This window comes from Argentina silus (genome assembly GCF_951799395.1).
Source record: "Argentina silus genome assembly, chromosome: X".
NCBI classification, from domain to species: domain Eukaryota; kingdom Metazoa; phylum Chordata; class Actinopteri; order Argentiniformes; family Argentinidae; genus Argentina; species Argentina silus.
The window spans coordinates 17,126,557-17,146,845 of record NC_139653.1 but is presented as its reverse complement, the minus strand read 5'-3'; the positions used below and the strand labels follow the sequence as shown (position 1 = coordinate 17,146,845).

Sequence of the window (20,289 nt, the reverse complement as noted above, 5' to 3'; positions counted from 1 at the left end):
ACAGCTACATGTACTGTATATGCATGTATGAAAAACAAAACAGGATATACAGTACATCTATATCTATGGCTCTGGCTACATTCAATGTGACTGTGGCAGTGGAAAGACTGATCTGTTTATTTGCTCAGATATAGGTATGCACCAAGCAAACTGTTCAAATGGCAACCACATCTTACCTTGGAATTTTACCTCTTTACCACTTATAGTGGTAACACTTTGTAGCACTGAACATGATTTAAGTTATGTTTGCCTGTGTTTATTTTTCAATAGTTCAGTAACCAAATAGTTCATGATTTTCTTTTTTTATGCTGCATACTATACTATGAAAAGAGATTCTAGTGCATGTCTATGAGTAATCACAGTGTTTAAATTGTTCCGAGTCATTTTGAATCATAGACCAAAGAGAAACCCTCTGTTGCCACAGAGAGTCTGATGTTTCATATGTGACTCTGATATGCCATAATAGAGCCTGACACACACAATACATGCCATGCTGTAAGACTGCTGCTGATGATCTGCTTGCTGTCCAGTCTCATTTATCACTTGAAGGGCTGCAGCTGAGAGAAAACCAGGAAAGGAAATCAGTCCAGTTTGTCTGCTACAAAGTCTCCTTGAATATTTTACGCAACAGATTTACAACAGTTCACTGAACTTGAAGTACAGTTTTGGGTTGAGGCAATTCACGCAAAGTGAACATTTCACACTATTAATTAGGTGTTTGTACATTGTCCTCAGCTATTTTTAGCAATTTTCTCTGTTTTGGGGAATTTAAGTAAAGTTAAACTTGCCAGTTGTTTGGGTGTTTTATAGCCTGAAGTCATCAGTAATGAAACACAGGCCACATCAAAGCATTCGGTGAATGATGGTCACATACAAGGGATTTCTTTCCTCAAAGGGCAATGACATATTGAAAACAAAATGAAAACACCAGCTGCTAGTCAGGGTGTTTTCATTTCCGTATCCATTCAGAGATAGGGTCAGATCAACTGGCTAATGCACTGAAGCATTAGTAAAGAAAGCCTCAGAGACAGCTTGTCCTCTGAGTAGAAACTGGGAGGAATTTCCTACATGTGTATAAAATGCATAAAAACTCTCCTGAATTGTATTTTTGGACAAACACATTTTGAAAAGCAGGAATAAATGCGGTAACAATCTGATATTATGAAGGAAGGAAATGGAAGGATTAAGTTTGTCTTCCTCATATTAAAAATCACAAATGGCTGAAAAAGATTAGTATAAATAGATCAGTATACCAGTTTAATTTAAGTTCAAAACACTGAATGTTGTACCATATAGGATACAGGATTACTGGGAACAGATATTTGACGTTCCTATCCCATGGCATCAGGTTTATGAATCAATATGTATAAAACAACAATTGAATCATCACTTTCACTCAATTTAAAATACTGCAAAATAAAATTAAAATTATTGCAACCAAAAGAATGCTCACCAATGGCAACTTTGCAGATTTTGTAGTGAGGAAACCGAAGCAATAGAACATCTGTTTCGGTATTGCCCACAATTACTTAGTAGATAAAATATATTTGTAATAACTGTTAAAATTAATAAAACAAACAAAGTACTTAGGTCCTATGATGAGGGGGGGGGGGTGGTGGCTGGGCAAGAAAAATACAAGACTTGTTTATTCACATTTTCATGTGCTCTTACTAATGTAATGTAATGTAATCATTTCCTAACCTTGCTTGTGTGCTGTGTGTGTCCTCAGCCTCGCCTGTGGGGAACGGATACAGCAAGCCCCCCATCCCACCAGTCTGCTGTACACAGGGAGAGAAGGGCCCCCCAGCCATGATGCCCATCAGCATTGACCCGGAGAGTAAGCCGGGCGAATATGTCCTGAAGAGTCTGTTCGCCAACTTCACTGCACTGTCGGAACGCAAGATACGCATCATCATGGCAGAGCCGCTGGTGAGTCTGTTTGAAAGGGATGTTCCACTCTTTTTTTCTGGTTTGACCCTGACCGAGGCTGTTGGTTAGCCCAGACAACTCATAGTATGACAGCAGCCCCCCCCCCAAAAAACAAAACAAAACAACTTTTTCTGCATTACATTTTTGAAAAGTTACTAACTACACTGTAATCTTTAGCATTGTGTTACCATGACAATGAAATATGAAAAACCCTAACCCTACCCCAGAAACATACAAAACACTGTCTGGGCTAATCAACTACAGCCAAGGTCAAGGTCACACCAGAAAAACATGTTAAAGAAGTGGAACATTCCTTTAAAGCCTGTTCAGTTGCTCTTTACGATGACACTTGACTGTTGTTTTGTATAGCAGATAATTTTCAGAAAATGGATAGCTCTTGGGTGATGAACAAGGGAAGTGAGGTTATGACATTGGTCCTCCACAGGGAGGTCAGGCAAGAAGCCAAGCCTGGATTCATAGAAACAGGTGCATGGCTGTGTTTTACAACACTTGGTTTGAGGTTAATGGTGTTTTAGATTGTAAAAGTCAAGCCACAGTGTATAACATACATGTTAGTAGTGTTTCACAGAACCTACATTTGCAAGTATTTACATCAGTAAACGCAGGGTCTTTGATGCTATCTTAGGCAACTCTTTTGACTGCTGCTCCAACTCATATTGAGACTAGTATTTTTTTTACAAGGAGCTACAATATTTTATGTTCCTTCACTGCTGAGAACACCCAGTAGTCTGCTCCTCACAGTGGGGCCAGAAGCATTCATCTTAGTTTAAAGCATTATCTTAAAAGGGGAAGTTGTTAAATACCTTGCTATGTTTAATTGTTCTCAGGGGAAGGGCCTGTTGTGTTTGTATTGACAGTCCTATTGGCACATCTACAGAGAAACAGCCTTGGGACACAGTGTGAAGGTTTTTGTCCTTAGTCACTCAAAAACGGTATGCCCTAGAGCAGACTTTCCCTTTAAAAATACAGCGGTGCAGTGCAGGGAGTTAGCATGACAGAGAGCAATCCTCTGTCTTTCAATCTTCAGGATGATCAGAAATTATACTCATGCTAATGACTGCTTTAATACAGGGATTGTATTCAGAAATATTGTACTGTAGATAGTAATACATAGAAATACTGTGTACTGTATACATTCAATTCACTGTAATCTCATGGATAGAGAGTGAAAGCTGTCCCATGTTCATTGGAAAACTGAACCTGCTGACCACATTTCAACACTGATCACAATCCTTTGGAAAATGATGGGAACAGGTGTGAATGACACCTGCAGGTTTTATTTCAAGTTTTGTGAAGTCAATTAACTATTCCCTTGCTACAGGATGTTTACTACGATGAGCTGTATTGGCATTACAGTAATTTCCCTGTGGCATTCTCTTCTGTTCAATAAAAAAGGTACTTTATGTACAGTATGTGGAATTAATAACATCTGATCTATTTAAGTGAGAGAATTGGGAAGCTTGTCAGGTTCAAACAGTGTCACATTGTTGTTGACTCATTGATGAAGTGAAAAAAGTTTTCTGTCAATGAGAGTTTTAGATATGACTTTGCCCAACATGGGTTTGTGCAGGTCAGGAAGGGGGCTAGGTTACAACAGCTGTCATAAATACTTAGAAACAGAAGGGAAAGAGCTCTAGTGCAGTGAGTAGTCACCACCTGCTCCCAGACTGAGAGTAATATCATGCCAAACTCCAAGGAAAATTAACCGAAAGTCACCCTTTATTCCAGATTTTCAAGAGGTACAGCAGACTCAGAACACATATGCACTGGTATTACTCATGGAAGTGGTCCTGTGTGGTTCAGTTGGTAGAGTACGATGCTAGCAACAATGTTGGTTACAGTAGATAACCACTGGGATTACACAAATAATGTAGTGTATGCACTCACTGTACTGTACTTGAAGTCGCTTTGGATAAAAGTGAATATAACTTCAAGTTCCCTTTGGAGGCTAGATTGAATCCCTCCAAGTAGTTGGAGCATGTTTGATGTACTGCCTGGGCTTGTGACAGAGCTGGGAGGGACTCTCATGGTTACTGTGACCATACAGACTCCTGTGCTAGGGAACCAGGGAACATGTTTGTGAGGGAGCAGTTAGTCAAGGCCCAGGCTCAGCAGGGAAGTGTTAATTACCACAGAGAAAGTGCCCCCCTTGATCTGCTGGGAGGATGACTCTTACTTTGTTTTTCCTCTCTATTGACATGGTATTATTTATACACCCATATGCCCTTACAGTTTATGTTACTTAGCTCAATGCTTTGACATGCAATTAAAGACAAAAAAACAATGTTTTAAATTAGATATTTAGAGTTGTCAAAAGCCGAAAAGACAGTCAATACAATTGAGCACCAAAACTCTAAATCTTACCTATACACTGAAAGCTACACTTGTTTGTTTCTCTCAAACAGCCTAATACGTATTATTCAGAAAGGAAATAGACCTTATAATGGACTGTTCTCAGGAAAATAGCCTCACTAGGTTTGCTTTTGGTTGATATAGGCTGCCTCTTGATTGTGACCAGAAGTAAAGTCTCAAAAGGGGAAATATTCAAATAGTAATGTAATTAAATCAATAGGATTGTAAATGTAAGCCTGTAACAAATATCAAACCCCACCGGGGGAAACGTAGCTATTTCCTAACCTTGTATGCCAATCCCATAAATTGGTACCGCTATTTACCTAAAACCTAATTGGGGGATATAGTAAAGCGAAAACACTCAGAGCTGTCAACTAAACTGGGGGAGACACATCGAACACAACGACATGACCTGCATGAAAACGGCTTGTCTCTAGAACAAATCTTTCAAAAATTATGCCATCATGATTTCATAAATTAGGTATATCGTAGCCTAGAACATTTTTATTCGCGGTCGCATTTGTCCCGCAGCGGGATAATTTGATTAAACACCCCTGCATGTCGGCCGAGAGTGAGGAGTCATCTGTCGTTACAAACTAGCGAACAACGAAGACCAGCATAAGGATTTTTGGCCATCAAATTCCCAATCCAAGCATTTGAATCTTGCAGACACTATAGAATAGAATATCAACCCAATACATGTTGGAGTGTAGCACTGTGTAGGAAATAATGTTAGTTTGATGAATGCCGTGTTCTACACCACTGGATGTCTGGGTTATGTGGGATGTACAGCGCTCATAACTGTCAACGAGGTTGGCTAGCTACTGCTGTTGTGGCTAACTGTATTTAGGTGGGTCCGCCGCCGATTTGGTCGTTATATTGGGACATAAACCATGGCATGGCAGGAAAATGTATTGTGAGGCCCGTTAGCAGCTCCACCAAGGGAGTTAAATCTCGCGGGTGTAAAACTCACGACCTTCCGTTTACAAACAAATGTGTGAATAAATGCTCTTACAATTGCAAACAAATGTCATGATGTGTGAATAAAAAAGCAAAAGCAAAAAGAAAGCAATGACAAACATCTTTACAAAGTTATAAATAATAGAATGCTTTGTGTAGGTATCCAATCGTTCCAATACAACACATTAGCGTTAGAACTGTCGAATCTGCATTTGCGGATGTTTATTTTCATTTGTTTACCGAATATTGGCACTAAAAGAGTTCATGGAGAAATGATTCACGAATGAATCTCAGTTGGCTATCTCCAAAGAAAGGGTTCCTGAGTGCAGGAGAGGAATGGTAAGAGCCCAGGTCCCAATGAAGGGCATTATGATTAAAGACAGTAATGATGTAAGGCAACATTAATGTGCCATCTCTAATGTGTGACAGGAGCTAGCCAGTCTCAGACTGACTGATGGCCCTCTCATTACGGCTGGGTTAATAAGTGACCTTCCAAAAATAGTCAGCACTTTTCAGACTGGGCCTGACAGATGGATAGAATTATGAGCTAAAACTTCATAGAACTTTATTAACCTTTAGTATTCCTCTTTTTTCTGTTTGAATAGTCATTTTTATATTTTCTTTTTGTGTTTGCAGGAGAAACCATTAACAAAATCTCTTCTGAGGGGTGAGGATCCACAGTTTGACCAAGTAAGTACAGTTTATTGGACATAGGTTAAAACCAGAGTGATACATCCGGCAGATGTCATGGTGAAAAACATGTAGTTGTTGATTTCACCTCTGCATGAATGCATGAGATAAACTGTGTCTCTGCAAAGAGTCAGTCTGTTTCAGTCTCTATGGTCACACATGATAAAAATCAACAGAGCAGGCCACTGTAAATGTCATTGTAAACGACCCTTTATAAAGGATTTCAAATTATGTACAGTACCAGTCAAAAGTTTGGACACACCTTCTCATTCAATGTTTTTTCTTTATTTTTTTTAAATTATTTTCTACATTGTAGATTAATACTAAAGACATCAAAACTATGAAAGAACACATGGAATTATGTAGTAAACAAAAAAGTGTTAAATAGGTAGGGTTGGTACACAGTTCTATACAGTGAATAGCCCTATTCGACTACTGTTCTAATCCATATTATGGCAAGAACCACTCAATTAAGTAAAGAGAAACAACAGTCCATCATTACTTTAAGACATGAAGGTCAGTCAATCCGGAAAATTTCAAGAACTTTGAATGTATCCTCAAGTGCAGTCGCGAAAACCATCAAAAGCTATGATGAAACTGGCTCTCATGAGGACCGCCCCAGGAAAGGAAGACCAAGAGTTACCTCTGCTGCAGAGGATAAGTTCATTAGAGTTACCAGCCTCAGAAACCGCAAATTAATAGCACCTCAGATTAGAGCCCATGTAAATGCTTCACAGAGTTCAAGTAGCAGACACATCTCAACATCAACTGTTCAGAGGAGACTGCGTGAATCAGACCTTCATGGTCGAATTAATGCAAAGAAGCCACTACTGAGGAAGAACAACAAGAAGAAGAGAATTGCTTGGGCCAAGAAACGGACATTAGACCAGTGGAAATATGTACTTTGGTCTGATGAGTCCAAATTTGAGATTTTTGGTTCCACCCACCGTGTCTTTGTGAGACGCAGAAAAGGTGAGCAGATGGTTTCCACATGTGTGGTTCCCACCATGAAGCATGGAGGAGGAGGTGTGATGATGTGGGGGTGCTTTGCTGGTGACACTGTTGGTGATTTATTCAAAATTCAAGGCACACTTAACCAGCATGGCTACCACAGCATTCTGCAGCGACATGCCATCTCATCTGGTTTGCGCTTAGTGGGACCATCATTTGTTCAAGACTGTTGGAAAACCATTCCAGGTGAATACCTCATGAAGCTGATTGAGAGAATGCCAAGAGTGTGCAAAGCTGTCATCAAAGCAAAAGGTGGCTACTTTGAAGAATCTAAAATATAAAACATATTCTGGTTTGTTTAACACTTTTTTGTTTACAACATAATTCCATATGTGTTCCTTCATAGTTTTGATGTCTTCAATATAAATCTACAGAAAATGTTATGTAGAAAATAATAAAAGTAAAGAAAAACCATTGAATGAGAAGGTGTGTCTAAACTTTTGACTGGTACTGTATAACTAGTTCATAAAATAAATCCTTAATCCTTTATAACATTTACATTTACATTTATGGCATTTAGCAGACGCCTTTATCCAAAGCGACTTACAACAAATACATTTGTTTAAGTAAGTGAATCATCTATCCAACAGTCATCATAAGAAAGTAATCAATGCTCACACCAGGGGCCATTTTTTTAAATTTATAATTATTTATTAACAGGAGAGAACTTGTACAGGGGGGAAGTGGGGGTGAAGAGGTCTCAAGGGTTGGGGTTAGGGTTAGTACAGGGCGGGTAGTGGGGGTGAAGAGATCTTTAGGAAGGACTGTTACCTGAAGAGATGGGTTTTCAATCTACGGCGGGGTGGAAGAGCGGAGTGATCGTGCAGGGGTTTGGGGGCTAACCATTGCTTGCAAGTATGGAGGGGCTGTTCCCTTTGCCGCCCAGTAGGCGAGCACCAGGGTCTTGAATCTGATGCGAGCTGCTACCGGGAGCCAGTGGAGGGTGCGGAGGAGGGGCGTGACATAGGAGAATTTGGGGAGGTTGAACACCAGATGAGCGGCAGCGTCCTGGATGAGCTGCAGAGGTCTGATGGCAGAGGCGGGGAGTCCGGCCAAGAGTGCGTTGCAGTAGTCAAGGCGAGAGATTACAAGTGTTTGGATCAAAAGTTGTGCTGCTTCTCTGGTGAGGACTGGGCGTATCCTTCTGATGTTGTAGAGGAAGAATCTACAGGAGCGTGCTGTTGCTGTGATGTTCGCCACACAGGATAAGCGGTTGTCAAGGATCACCCCAAGGTTCTTGGCTGTATGGGAGGAGGTCACAGTAGAGTTCTCTACTGTGATGGAGAAGTCTTGGAGAAGGCAGGCTTTCCCTGAGAGGAAGAGCAGCTCAGTCTTGTCAAGGTTGAGCTTGAGGTGGTGGGCTGACATCCAAGCAGAAATGTCAGCAAGACATGCCGAGACACGTGTTGCCACCTGTGAGTCAGAAGGGGGAAAAGAGAGAAAAAGTTGAGTGTCATCTGCGTAGGTGTGGTAGGAGAAACCATGTGAAGAAATTACAGAGCCGAGATATTTGGTATAGAGAGTGAACAGTAAAGGCCCAAGAACAGAGCCCTGGGGGACCCCAGTGGTTAGGGCTTGTGGAGAGGACAGTGATCCAGCGATCCAGCGATCCATAACATAGTTAGTAATGTTGGGTACTAATTTTAACCACCCCAAAGCGCAAACCACACTGATGAGCACATAGCAGTAAATATATCAACAAATGGGAACATGGATGGTGGATAAATTAGATAATGGATGTGTTGACCAGAGACCAGGACATCAGGGTTTTAAGCATGAAGCAGGAAACATGGTGTTAGTTGGCTATAGGTCCGAAAAGAGACCATTTCAGTAGCAATAGTTCTACTAGAATAGAGTCTTGGGAATAGCCTCTGGTAGATGCAGTCTGATCTGCGGCTATCAATCTCATTTAAACTAAAAAGAGTTAATGGTTTATAAAGTATAATATATACATAATATATTGTTTATAAACTAGTTATGACTCATTTATAAACAATTTATATAGGGCACCTACATGTGAAGTGTTACCAACACCTTAAAAAGACATCCAGCCGAATCCTGTTGTGTCATACCTCAGAGAGGTCATCAAGATACTTCTTAATACAAAGAACTACAGGGATTTATGTTCATGTCTTATTCACTAGACAGTATGCTATACTGTAACATGAAAAGGCTCATGGCTGAAAGCCCTGCTCAAATCCTAAAAAAGCCTTACAGCATAAGCTAAGGGCAGGGGTGTTTACCTAGAGAGTGTACAGTGGGTCTGCTCTAGGTGTGTACAGCAGGCCTGTGGGGCTGCAGAGAAGGCCTTTTCACTGCCACAGGGGTGTGTTTGTGCTGCTGCCTGAGACCATTCAGCAGCAGGACAGAGCCAGGATTCTTCTCCCTCTTGATGCTGAATGAAGGGCTTGCTGTGTTCCCCTGGTCCGGCCAGACTCCCCTCCCTTCCTGCGTGCTATGAGCAGGGCCCTACCCGTCCGGCCTTTCCTTCCTCCCCTCTCCCTCCCTAAGAGACGTGGGCCACCCCATGGGTATCTCAGCTGGCCCCACAGGCTCAGAGTATCCTCTCTCCTTTATCCCTCCCTCTGCTCTCAGTCTCCTCAAAACCCCCTGTTGATTTGGAGCTGTGGTGGAATCAGGCCACAGTGATCTCACAGATCTGTCACTCCAAACTTGAAACCCTTGTTTTCTTAAACTTTTTGCAAAGAAGCTACACAACAGCGTTGTAATTTTACTGGAAAGTAAAATTGTATGACTGTAGTTACACTGGACAATTCATATAGTGATATAACGACAAATGTACATATTTGCACATATTTGCCTGTCCTTTCAGTTGATCAGCACCATGAGTTCTTTGGCTGAGTACTGCCTCCCCTCCATTTTACGCACTCTGTTCGATTGGTACAAGAGACAGAACGGACTGGAGGATGAGCCACATGAGTACAGACCAAGAGCCAACACAAAGTCCAAAAAGTGAGATATATCTACTTTATTCACCACTTTTCACAATTTATCTCAAGAAATTGAACAAATAGAAAATATTACCTTGTTTCATTCACCTTAAAAAACTTAGATAATGCATATGAATGCTAACAACTGTAGTTTTACATACTGTACCTACTTTAACTTGTCTCCCCCTACCTCTCTATTTTTCACAGTGATGAGCAGCAGAGAGATTATTTACTTGAAAGGAGGGATTTGGCCATTGACTTCATCTTTTCTCTTGTACTTATAGAAGTTTTAAAACAGGTGACTAATTTCTCTCAATATTCACTCCAATCTAGTCGACTCTCCCTCTCATACAATAAAGCCATTTATAGTGCATACCAAGTTTTTGAAACATATTTATAGCATAGAAATGTATCAATGTTACCATTCACATAATTGTCATTAGATATGACTCCCTAGAGCAACACTGCTCTGAACAACAACTGTTGAAACTTAGACTCATGACTGGTATTTTCTGACTATAATAGCCTAAATGTTCTCATGACAGAGTGTCTCTCTCCATGACTAGATGCCGCTCCACCCTGTCCTTGACAGTTTGGTCAATGAAGTCATTAACTTGGCCTTCAAGCACTTTAGATACAAAGAAGGGTAAGGTTCTGGTTTTTTAAATGTTTTCCTTTTCTCTGTAGATTTCCCTTTTTTTCCCTGTCTAACTTGTGTTGTTTTACAGGTACCATGGTCCTAACACTGGCAACATGCACATTGTAGCAGATCTCTATGCTGAAGTAATAGGAGTCTTAGCCCAGGCCAAGTAAGTCCCATGATTGATCAGGCAACTTAATGTAAAGGGTTACACCCTAGGTTTGAGAGGACAGTACTGTGCTCAAGCTATGGAAATAACATGCACTGTAATAGAGCATACAGGTGTCTGAATGTTTTGCTGTCATTCAGGACACCAGTTGTTATTACAATTAAATGACCTAGCCTTAGTAAATGGCCTGTTGTGGTCTGCTCACAAGGCCTTGGCATGCTTCACTTCTGTACACATTTACATAAGAATCTCCCTGCTTCAAAAGGCTGCATGAGAGAGACGCACCCTAAGTAAATCACAAGACATGTGTTTTGGACAAGTCCCCTGCCCTCCATACTAGGACTGGAAATTGGTGTCTGTTTATTTGAAGTTTCCAGATCATCGCAGCAAGGAACAAACCCTTAAAATAGAGATATGGTTAGTTAGCATCCTGCATACCGACTCTTCTAAATGGTATCTACTTTATTTTGCATGGGAGATTCAATGAAATGCTCACACTTCAAGAGGTCTGGGGCATAGAGAGATTCAGGACTTGAAGTGGTGCTATAAACAACTATAATTTGTGACTTAATCAAGAAATAAAAATGATCTATTGAAATATCTAATGCATTGAGAAAAATATTTCATATTTTAGGGATATTAGATAATGTAATGACAGTATAGTGTATAATCCTTCCTCTCAAACCTCTCTCCTCAGGTTCCCTGCTGTGAAGAAGAAGTTCATGAATGAGCTGAAGGAGCTGCGGCAGAAAGAGCAGAATCCTTTCGTAGTCCAGAGCACAATTAGTCTCATCATGGGGGTCAAGTTCTTCCGCATTAAGATGTATCCCGTGGAGGATTTTGAAGCCTCTTTTCAGTTTATGCAGGTATAGTAAGATGTTCACAAAGCAAGGAGCTTTATGATCTACAGTCGCCTGAAATAGTCCTTTTGGCCACTCACCTCATATCTGAATCCAAATTAGAATTTGTATAGACATATTCTCAGATTCTCACTCTGCTCATCTCAGGTCCCTAATTTGTGCTGGCCAGTCTACAACCTCAATGAAGTCGTGCTCTCTGGGTATAGATTACTGTGTCGATGTAAGGATTTATTCTGTATTTAGCAAGTGCTCCTCTCTATTACAGGAGTGTGCCCAGTATTTCCTGGAAGTGAAGGACAAGGACATTAAGCATGCCTTGGCTGGGCTCTTTGTGGACATTTTAGTTCCTGTTGCAGCAGTAAGTTCACCTGTGCATGATTTGGCAGAATCCAAAATATACAGCAAGAGGTGGCTAACATGTATCTTGAGTTATATTGTTGTTCTCTTGGGAACATGTCACTTTCTGAGATAAGATGGCAACCTTAGTGTGACTGTGTGATGCTGAGTATTTGTGTTCTGTCCCCAGGCTGTGAAGAACGAGGTGAACGTGCCTTGTCTGAGGAACTTTGTGGAGAGCTTGTATGACACAACCCTGGACATATCCTCCAGGAAGAAACACTCACTGGTTAGTCACTCTACTGAAAGATGACACAGAATGTTTTGGTTCTTGTTTTTTCTCTCCCCATAGCCACTGTGACAGCCACTACAGCACAGTTACATTGCTTAAATGCCTGTGGTCTCTGTGAATTCTCAAGCATTTTAGGCGTCATCTTGTATAATGTCACTCCCCTTCTTGATCTCTTCACTAACAATTCATTATTGAGGACATACCACCTCCTCAAAGCAGGGAGTAAACATGGTTATTGTATATACTGAATGTATTTTACAGTTCAAATGTCTCCTTGGTCCACCCTGTCTCCACTAAATATACCACCATGCCCATTTACAATGAGATTGAGAGATAGCAGCCCTCATGGAAAGTCAGAGCCATTCCCTAACTGTAGGCCTATAATGCCTTCAAGCAGCAATTCTGACTGCAGCCAGATTACATCAGATGCAGTGTCAGTAAAAGCATGAAGAATATTCAAAACTTTGCATGGACCTAAATGCTATGATAAAAGCAACTTGATAAATAATCATTCAGTTTAATTATTCGCAAATGTTATTCTTTACCTTTCCAATATTCTCTGCAAAGTGCATTACAATTCATAGAAGACAACAAGTTTGAACATACATATGCTACACATACCTGCATAGTAAACATACTGTAATGAAGTTTAGGTACTATAAGGAAATGATACAATGAGTCACCTACTGTAATAGTTTTGCCTTGCCCACAGGCTCTTTATCCATTGGTGACATGTCTGCTGTGTGTCAGTCAGAAGCAGTTCTTCCTCAATAGATGGCACATTTTCCTCAATAACTGCCTCTCCAATCTCAAGGTATTGTAACCAGGAAGTTACTGTATCAGTAATAAACTGAGCACATTGTTGTGTGTCTTCCAGTGGATGTTGGATCAATATGGCGGAGGAACTGTCTGTATGAAAGTGATAATATGACTGTGGTTTCAGGGATGCCGGATGTAACCAGACTGTATCACTCTGGATGTTGTCAGATAGGATTATTTCGGACATGCTGATTAAATTGTCATTATGGTTTTCACAGCTTACATACTATATGGCTGTTTTATAAACTAGATGCTTCAGGCAACACAATTACCCAGACCGTAATGTTGGTACTTGATTCCTCATCACTATTACTTTCTATTACTGTAAACACAATTGAATGTGCTGTAATTTGTACTTTTTTCATGGTTGAAACACTGTCATACAATGTTACCTCTTTTACTGACCTGACTAACATGAGTTTGTCTTTGCAGAGCAAGGACCCCAAAATGGCCCGTGTTGCACTGGAGTCTCTTTACCGACTATTATGGGTCTACATGATCAGAATCAAGTGTGAGAGCAACACTGCAACACAGGGGTAAATGTCCTCATTCATCACACAGCTGCCCTGTACTGTAGATGTCTGCCACGTAGCAGCATACTCTATGACCTCTCCTCCATTTTGAAACCACAAGGAAAAGTCACCCCTCCCCTCCACCAAGGGACCTGTGTATGGCAAGACCCATAGGAAGCTTGTTTACATAACCTAGCCAACTCATGAATAGTATCTTTCTTGGTATAACTGCGGAGAATTTATTTGTATTTTTTTTAATTTTTATATATATAACATATTGCAGTTTTTTCCCCATTTTTGCCTCCTCCGCCTTGGTATGTCTTGGCTCTGTTCCTGTAAGAATGTAGCAGGCACATTCTGTAAACAAGCAGGCCATTACACAAGGAAAAGCTCTCCACTTTGTGCTGGCTAATTGCTGACTGCGCTGACAGCAGCTGGGAGGGCATGTGGGGTAGGCTAGGGGTGGTGATCAAGACTTAGGGACACAGGAAGTTCAAAATCTCCCAATAGAGAATGAACCAAACTCCATTGGACCTCAGGGTCCAGGCACCAGAGTGTGATTGGACATGGGGGAGGAGGCGAAAGTGGAGTGCTCTGTGCTGAGTGTACACATTCAGCCAGGAGTAGAGGCCCTGGATTAGGGAGATACCAGGTAAAGTGTGGTTGTGGCCTGGAGGTTTAACAGCAGCTCAGAGCCCACACAAGGAATCACAAACAGGTCAAGTCAGACTTTTTACACATGTTAATTAGCCCTAAAATAAACTGGTCTTAAAATAAACCACTTTTCAAGAAATGGAACAAAGTTAGGCCTGCCAGTGTAAAAAAGGCACATTTTATATTCTATCTATGTCAATTCTGAATGTGTTAGATTGTCACTGAATGAAAATAATATGCACTCATAGGCTCTCTCTTTTCTCTTTCTGCAGTCGCCTCAACACCATTGTTACAACCCTCTTCCCCAAGGGATCCCGTAGTGTGGTGCCCAGGGATATGCCCCTCAATATCTTTATAAAAATCATCCAGTTCATTGCACAGGTAAACAGGAAGCTGAAGTCCTCTGTCCACAACATTAATATACAAACACAACAGTGGGTGAATGTTCTCAAATAGTGCACATTTTTCCTACAGTCACATACAGTTTTGCTAATACAGTGTTGTATATTCAAATCTGCACAGTGAATACAGCACAGTCTTTATCTTCTTCTTACAATACAGGAAAGACTTGACTTTGCTATGAAAGAGATCATCTTTGACCTACTTTGTGTTGGGAAACCAGCAAAAGCCTTTAGTCTTAATCCAGAGGTACAGTTCTTTGAATTCCATTTCTTGTGTTAAATAATCCTTCTATTTTTTTCTACAGCCATATGCCAGTAAGCTTTGCTAGGCCTACATGTTGCTTTAGTTTATGTAATCATCTTGTTAATTAAGCTACCAGTATGCTATAAGTTATGAGCAGTTTATACATTGGGTTAATGAAAACAAGCATTGTGATTGGCTGAGAGGCGTTCGAAGCGTTCATTTGATAACAATAATCACCTACAGTTAAAACCCCTATTATGATATTCCTACGCCGCAGTAGATTTGTGTATTAGGTTCCTTATGGAATGCAATGGGCAATGTATTAGTATTCATTACCTAAAATGTACAGCTATGTCTAGTTAGTAATAGTGGTTTTCTCACTTCAGAGAATGAACATTGGTCTAAGAGCGTTCCTGGTCATTGCTGATAAACTACAGCAGAAGGACGGAGAGCCCCCCATGCCCAACACTGGTGCTACACTACCCTCGGGGAACACACTCAGGGTGAAGAAAACCTACCTGAGCAAAACACTGACTGATGATGAGGCCAAAGTCATTGGTGAGTCACTACTGTATATGTGGACTATGAAATGTTTCAGATAGGTGGTTGTGTAACCCTGGCTAGTAATTAGTTCAAGTGCAAATTTAGCTTTGTTCTGCAAATGCTCTTCACACTATAGCATGATCTGTCCCTCCTCCCCATGTGCTCTACATGTAGGTATGTCCCTATATTACTCACAAGTCAGGAAAGCTATTGACATTATCCTGAGACACCTGGATAAGGAGGTTGGGCGCTGCATGATGATGACCAACGTTCAGATGTTGAACAAAGAGCCTGAGGATATGATCACGTAAGTGTGCTACTAATCTCTCCCTTCCTGGCTGCCAACAGTGTTGGATATGGCAACACGTCTTAGTCATTAATTAGGACATGTATTGCTCTTGCCAGAGAGCTATCCTGGCCTGTTGTGTCTTAATTGGTGATGAAATCTATTCTCCTCAGAGAACATCTCATGGTGTAGCTGATTTGGTTGTCACAATTGAATTTTTTCATTGTTACTACTAGGCATTATACATTGTACATGGCATACCTAATGAAAAGTGAAAACCAGGCAGTTGCGCTTTAGTTCAGACCTGACCCTGAGTTTCTCTGGTAGAGGAGAGAGGAAGCCGAAGATTGACCTGTTCAGGACATGTGTTGCTGCCATCCCTCGCATCCTGCCGGATGGCATGTCCAAGCCAGAGCTCATAGACCTGCTCTCTCGGTGAGTGTGTGTGGGAAAGTAACTAAAGAATGGACCAATCATTAAGTTTCCTGAAATCTCTTTTAACATGATCCCACCTACGCACAATTTAAAGGCTTGGATACTCGCTATCTGACCAGGGGATTTAGCGAATTAGATGTAATTTTTCATGCTTAAAGGGATAGTTCAGGTTTTTCGATTAGACCTTTTAGACCTCATTTTCCACTTCCTTTGAGTTTTGTAGGCTCATCCAGATACTTTGTTCGGTCATATTTCCATTCCATGACTCCGGGGCTAGCATTTAGCCATACCAGTGTACATGAATGGGATCACCTGTATGCTATGCGTATGATTACTTCAAACTGTAATTCTACAGCCATCTCATATCATTGTGGGCTATACACACATGTTGATATGAAAACAATTAGTTATGTCCACTGTTACAAGCATAAACATACATTATTCGAACTCGATCCCTTTAAGCCATTAAAGGGTCAGAAACTGTTCCTATCTTACATGACTGGGATTCATTTGTTTCCCCTCTTGTGAAATATAGTGGTCCACACAGTAGGGAAGTCATAAGGAAACATTTAGTGAATCAGAGTTAAGTGGTGGGGATTATTTCTCTCCCATTAGTAGAGAGTGTAGAGTGATTTTTTTCCTGTGAGACATTTTCATTTACAGAGCTTGTATACAGTACAGTACAGTGTGTGTATTGGTAATCTTACAAAGTGGATTTGTGCGTGTTCCTATTCTTCTCTAGACTGACTATCCACATGGACGATGAGCTGCGTCTCATTGCCCAGAACTCCCTGCAGAGTCTGTTGTTGGACTTCTCAGACTGGCGTGATGACGTCCTGTTCGGCTATACTAACTTCCTGCTGCGTGAGGTCCAGGACACCCACCAGGGCCTGCTAGACACCTCCCTCAAGCTGCTGCTGCAACTGCTTACCCAGTGGAAACTGGCCCTACTCACCCCGGGCAAGAGTTATGACACCGGCAAGATACAGTCTGCAGAGGTACGCAGAAAAAAAAAAGTTAGTCATGCCCAACAGTGAGCATTATTCTCAGTGCAGTTGTTTCGAGTGTGTCATTATGTGTGTTCCAGCTGCTGCAGACAGGGTCCAGTCACAGAGTCCCTGTAGAGCGCAGTCCTCACGCCACTGTGCTACATGCTATAGAGGGATTGGCCCTGGTACTGCTCTGTTCCTGTCAGCTGGGGACCCGCAAACTGGCCATCTCCATCCTTAAGGAGATCCGAAGCCTCTTCCTGGCCATGGGACAGGCTGAGGTGAGAATGGGGATGATCAGGGGGTTAGGACTGGAAAATTAATAAACTGGAAACAAACTGGATGCCAGTTACTATACAGTATGTTGGACATGATTGTGTTGAATCTGGCAGGTTTTGTGTGTTCTGCAGGACGATGACAAACCCATGATTGAGATTATGGACCAGCTCAGTCCTGCGGTTCTGGAGAGTTTTGTCCATGTGGCAGTATCTGATACGGTGAGTTATTCTTTGTTTGACTTTGTGGTTTAGCCCCGACAGGTTTTCTGGGGAGGGGGTAACTGAAGGCCTCACTGTGTATTATTTGCACAGTAGTGTTTGTGGGAATCTGACTGCATTCCGCTTGCCTACTGTATGTAATACATTTATTTTCTGTTGCATTTCTCTTGACTTGATTTCCAGACAGTGATTTAGGATGCATATTAGCTGTCTGCTCCACATACTGAAGTTACTGTTGGCAACTGCCGTTGTCTGTTTCATTGATCAGTTTAGCAATGTGTGGTAAAATGTACTTCGCTAATGATAAAGTGCCCATTGCTTTGGGGACAGACAGTCCACCTGATTCTCTAAAATAGCAGAATCAATTACAGCTTGAAATCAAACAGCTGATAGCCCTCTGATTCATACCATTAACATGATAAAGAAATGACACAAATGCCAAAACGACACAGCTGAGTAAAATTTGTTGTGACCAGGTCGATTATCCCCTTCACACTTCTCATTTGATTGTCTTCATTAGAATTTAGAATATCTTATTAGCAAGTTTAGTTATTATAATATACATGAACCCTCTGTTAATTAATTAATACAGTATGTATCTACATTTGTATATCTACATTTTCTCACCTAGTCCATTGGCATTTCTTACCTTTGTGAAACATTTTCAGATCTAGCCTCCTTTAATTTTGAGCTGAGTAGCAGGATGAGCTAGTAGCAGAAGTTTCCTTTAATCACAACCTTTGACCCTTACCTTACTGTGTCCTCTCCTTAGGGCACATTGCCACTGGGTCATCACGAGGACCTGCAGTGGCTGGTGGAGTGGAATGCTGTGCTGGTTAACAGTCACTATGATATCAGAAGCCCCTCTCACGTGTGGATCTTTGCCCAGTCTGTGAAGGACCCCTGGGTGCTGTGTCTGTACAGCCTCCTCCGTCAGGACAACCTGTCTAAGCACTGCCCCACAGCACTGAGCTACGCCTGGCCCTACGCCTTTACTCGCATGCAGCTCCTCATGCCCCTGGTAGACCCCAAGTAAGTGCTACTCATACCTTCAACACCACAGGAAGGCCAGGGGGTGCAGCATTTACACTTGCTCATAAACACCTCTGCAGCTTTCTTTACCTTCCCTCCATCCCTACTTATCACTTCTATTTCAGCTACTGTAAGAACTCAACTCAACTGACACAGTTTCTACTTCATTACACTAGACTCAATTTCCCCATAACTCTTCTGTGTTATGATTATGAGCATCCACTTGAGATTAAGTTTGATCAATATTTGCTGTTTTCTCTTTGTCTGCTCTTCTTTACTGTTTGCCCTTTAACAGTAACCCAGTGTATGCTAAGAAGACCAGCACCTCCGGCAGTGGATGCGACAATTATGTGACCCTGTTGAGGAATTACCTGATCCTGTGCTTTGGAGTGGCCAAGCCCAGTATCATGAGCCCAGGCCACCTGAGAGCATCTACACCTGAGATCATGGCCACCACGCCTGACGGCAGTGTCAGCTATGACAACAAGGTGCCTCCCTCTTTCAAAGCCATATTAACTGTCTCAGAGCTTTGTCTCTCTCAGATCAGGTTTGTTCATAAGCTGTTGACAAGCTGGCATTACAGTACATGGACACGATCTGAAAACAATGCTTCATGACAGCTAGTTTATTCTGAAATGTATAGATCCTTATTCCCAAATAAGAAATAACGGTATATATGTTAGAGCTTCTGCAGATAGTCTGATCCACTTAGGTGAGAAAATTGCTATTGTGCCCCAAATCCAGTGCCTCAAACCAGTAGTCGGTAACCTAGGGAAACTTCTCCTCCTAACAAAGTAACTGCACCTGAAGACTCAATTTTTTTTTTTTAGAAATTACAAAATGGTTCTTTAACCCTTCAGTACATGGATATTGACTATATACAGTCATGAGAAAAAATTAGGACACCCTATGAAAACCTTTGTCTTCTTCAACATATTCAAACATATGGACATTTGATATTCATTTGAACAATATTGAAAAATTGAGGTAATATAACTAAACAAATACAACTGAAACAAATTATTTAAAAAATGATTGGTAAAATGTAATTAATAGAAATGCAATCTTCTTGTGAGGAAAAAGTTAGGACACCCCCACATTTAGTTCCACTTAAAATGCCTAAAATTATAATAAAGAGCACCACATCAGGTGCAAATGATTAGAACATCGTTACAGAGGATTTTGGAGGAGCCTGTCCTATTTAAGCCTCAGATATTTAGTTTGGTTTGCTCTTGATTGTTGAAGTGAGTTGCATCACCATGGCGAGATCAAAAGAGCTCTCTGAGGCCTTCAGAAGAAAAATTGTAGATGCATATGAGTCTGGGAAGGGATATAAAAAGATCTCCAAACTATTCGAAATTGGCCATTCCACTGTCCGGAAAATAATTTACAAGTGGAGAACATTTAAAACCACCACCAACATGGCCAGGTCAGGCCGCCCAAGCAAGTTCAGCCCAAGAGCTGACCGAAAGATGCTTCAAGAAGTCTCCAACAATCCCAGAATGTCATCACGGGACCTACAGGTATCTCTTGCCACAATTGATGTCAAAGTACATGCATCCACCATAAGAAAGAGACTGAACAAGTTTGCATTACATGGGAGGTGTGCAAGGAGGAAACCCCTGCTGTCAAAAAAACCCATCAGGGCAAGGCTAAAGTTAGCCAG

The 20,289-nt window shown here is 41.3% G+C and overlaps 1 protein-coding gene across 1 annotated transcript in view; it reads left to right on the top strand.

Moving 5' to 3' along the window:
* frya (furry homolog a) overlaps positions 1-20,289 on the top strand; it is a gene marked incomplete at its 5' end in the record, with an annotated part of 74,563 nt that overhangs the window by 4,463 nt on the left and 49,811 nt on the right. The window contains 21 exons of the mRNA XM_083696060.1: positions 1,730-1,929; positions 5,899-5,952; positions 9,797-9,936; positions 10,122-10,212; positions 10,481-10,560; positions 10,643-10,723; positions 11,421-11,589; positions 11,849-11,941; positions 12,110-12,208; positions 12,924-13,025; positions 13,463-13,566; positions 14,469-14,577; positions 14,758-14,844; positions 15,228-15,399; positions 15,559-15,691; positions 15,998-16,105; positions 16,848-17,103; positions 17,193-17,375; positions 17,505-17,591; positions 18,364-18,623; positions 18,919-19,111. Coding sequence (XP_083552186.1) covers positions 1,730-1,929; positions 5,899-5,952; positions 9,797-9,936; positions 10,122-10,212; positions 10,481-10,560; positions 10,643-10,723; positions 11,421-11,589; positions 11,849-11,941; positions 12,110-12,208; positions 12,924-13,025; positions 13,463-13,566; positions 14,469-14,577; positions 14,758-14,844; positions 15,228-15,399; positions 15,559-15,691; positions 15,998-16,105; positions 16,848-17,103; positions 17,193-17,375; positions 17,505-17,591; positions 18,364-18,623; positions 18,919-19,111 — 2,801 coding nt within the window. The remainder of the gene's footprint in view (positions 1-1,729; positions 1,930-5,898; positions 5,953-9,796; positions 9,937-10,121; positions 10,213-10,480; positions 10,561-10,642; positions 10,724-11,420; positions 11,590-11,848; positions 11,942-12,109; positions 12,209-12,923; positions 13,026-13,462; positions 13,567-14,468; positions 14,578-14,757; positions 14,845-15,227; positions 15,400-15,558; positions 15,692-15,997; positions 16,106-16,847; positions 17,104-17,192; positions 17,376-17,504; positions 17,592-18,363; positions 18,624-18,918; positions 19,112-20,289) is intronic.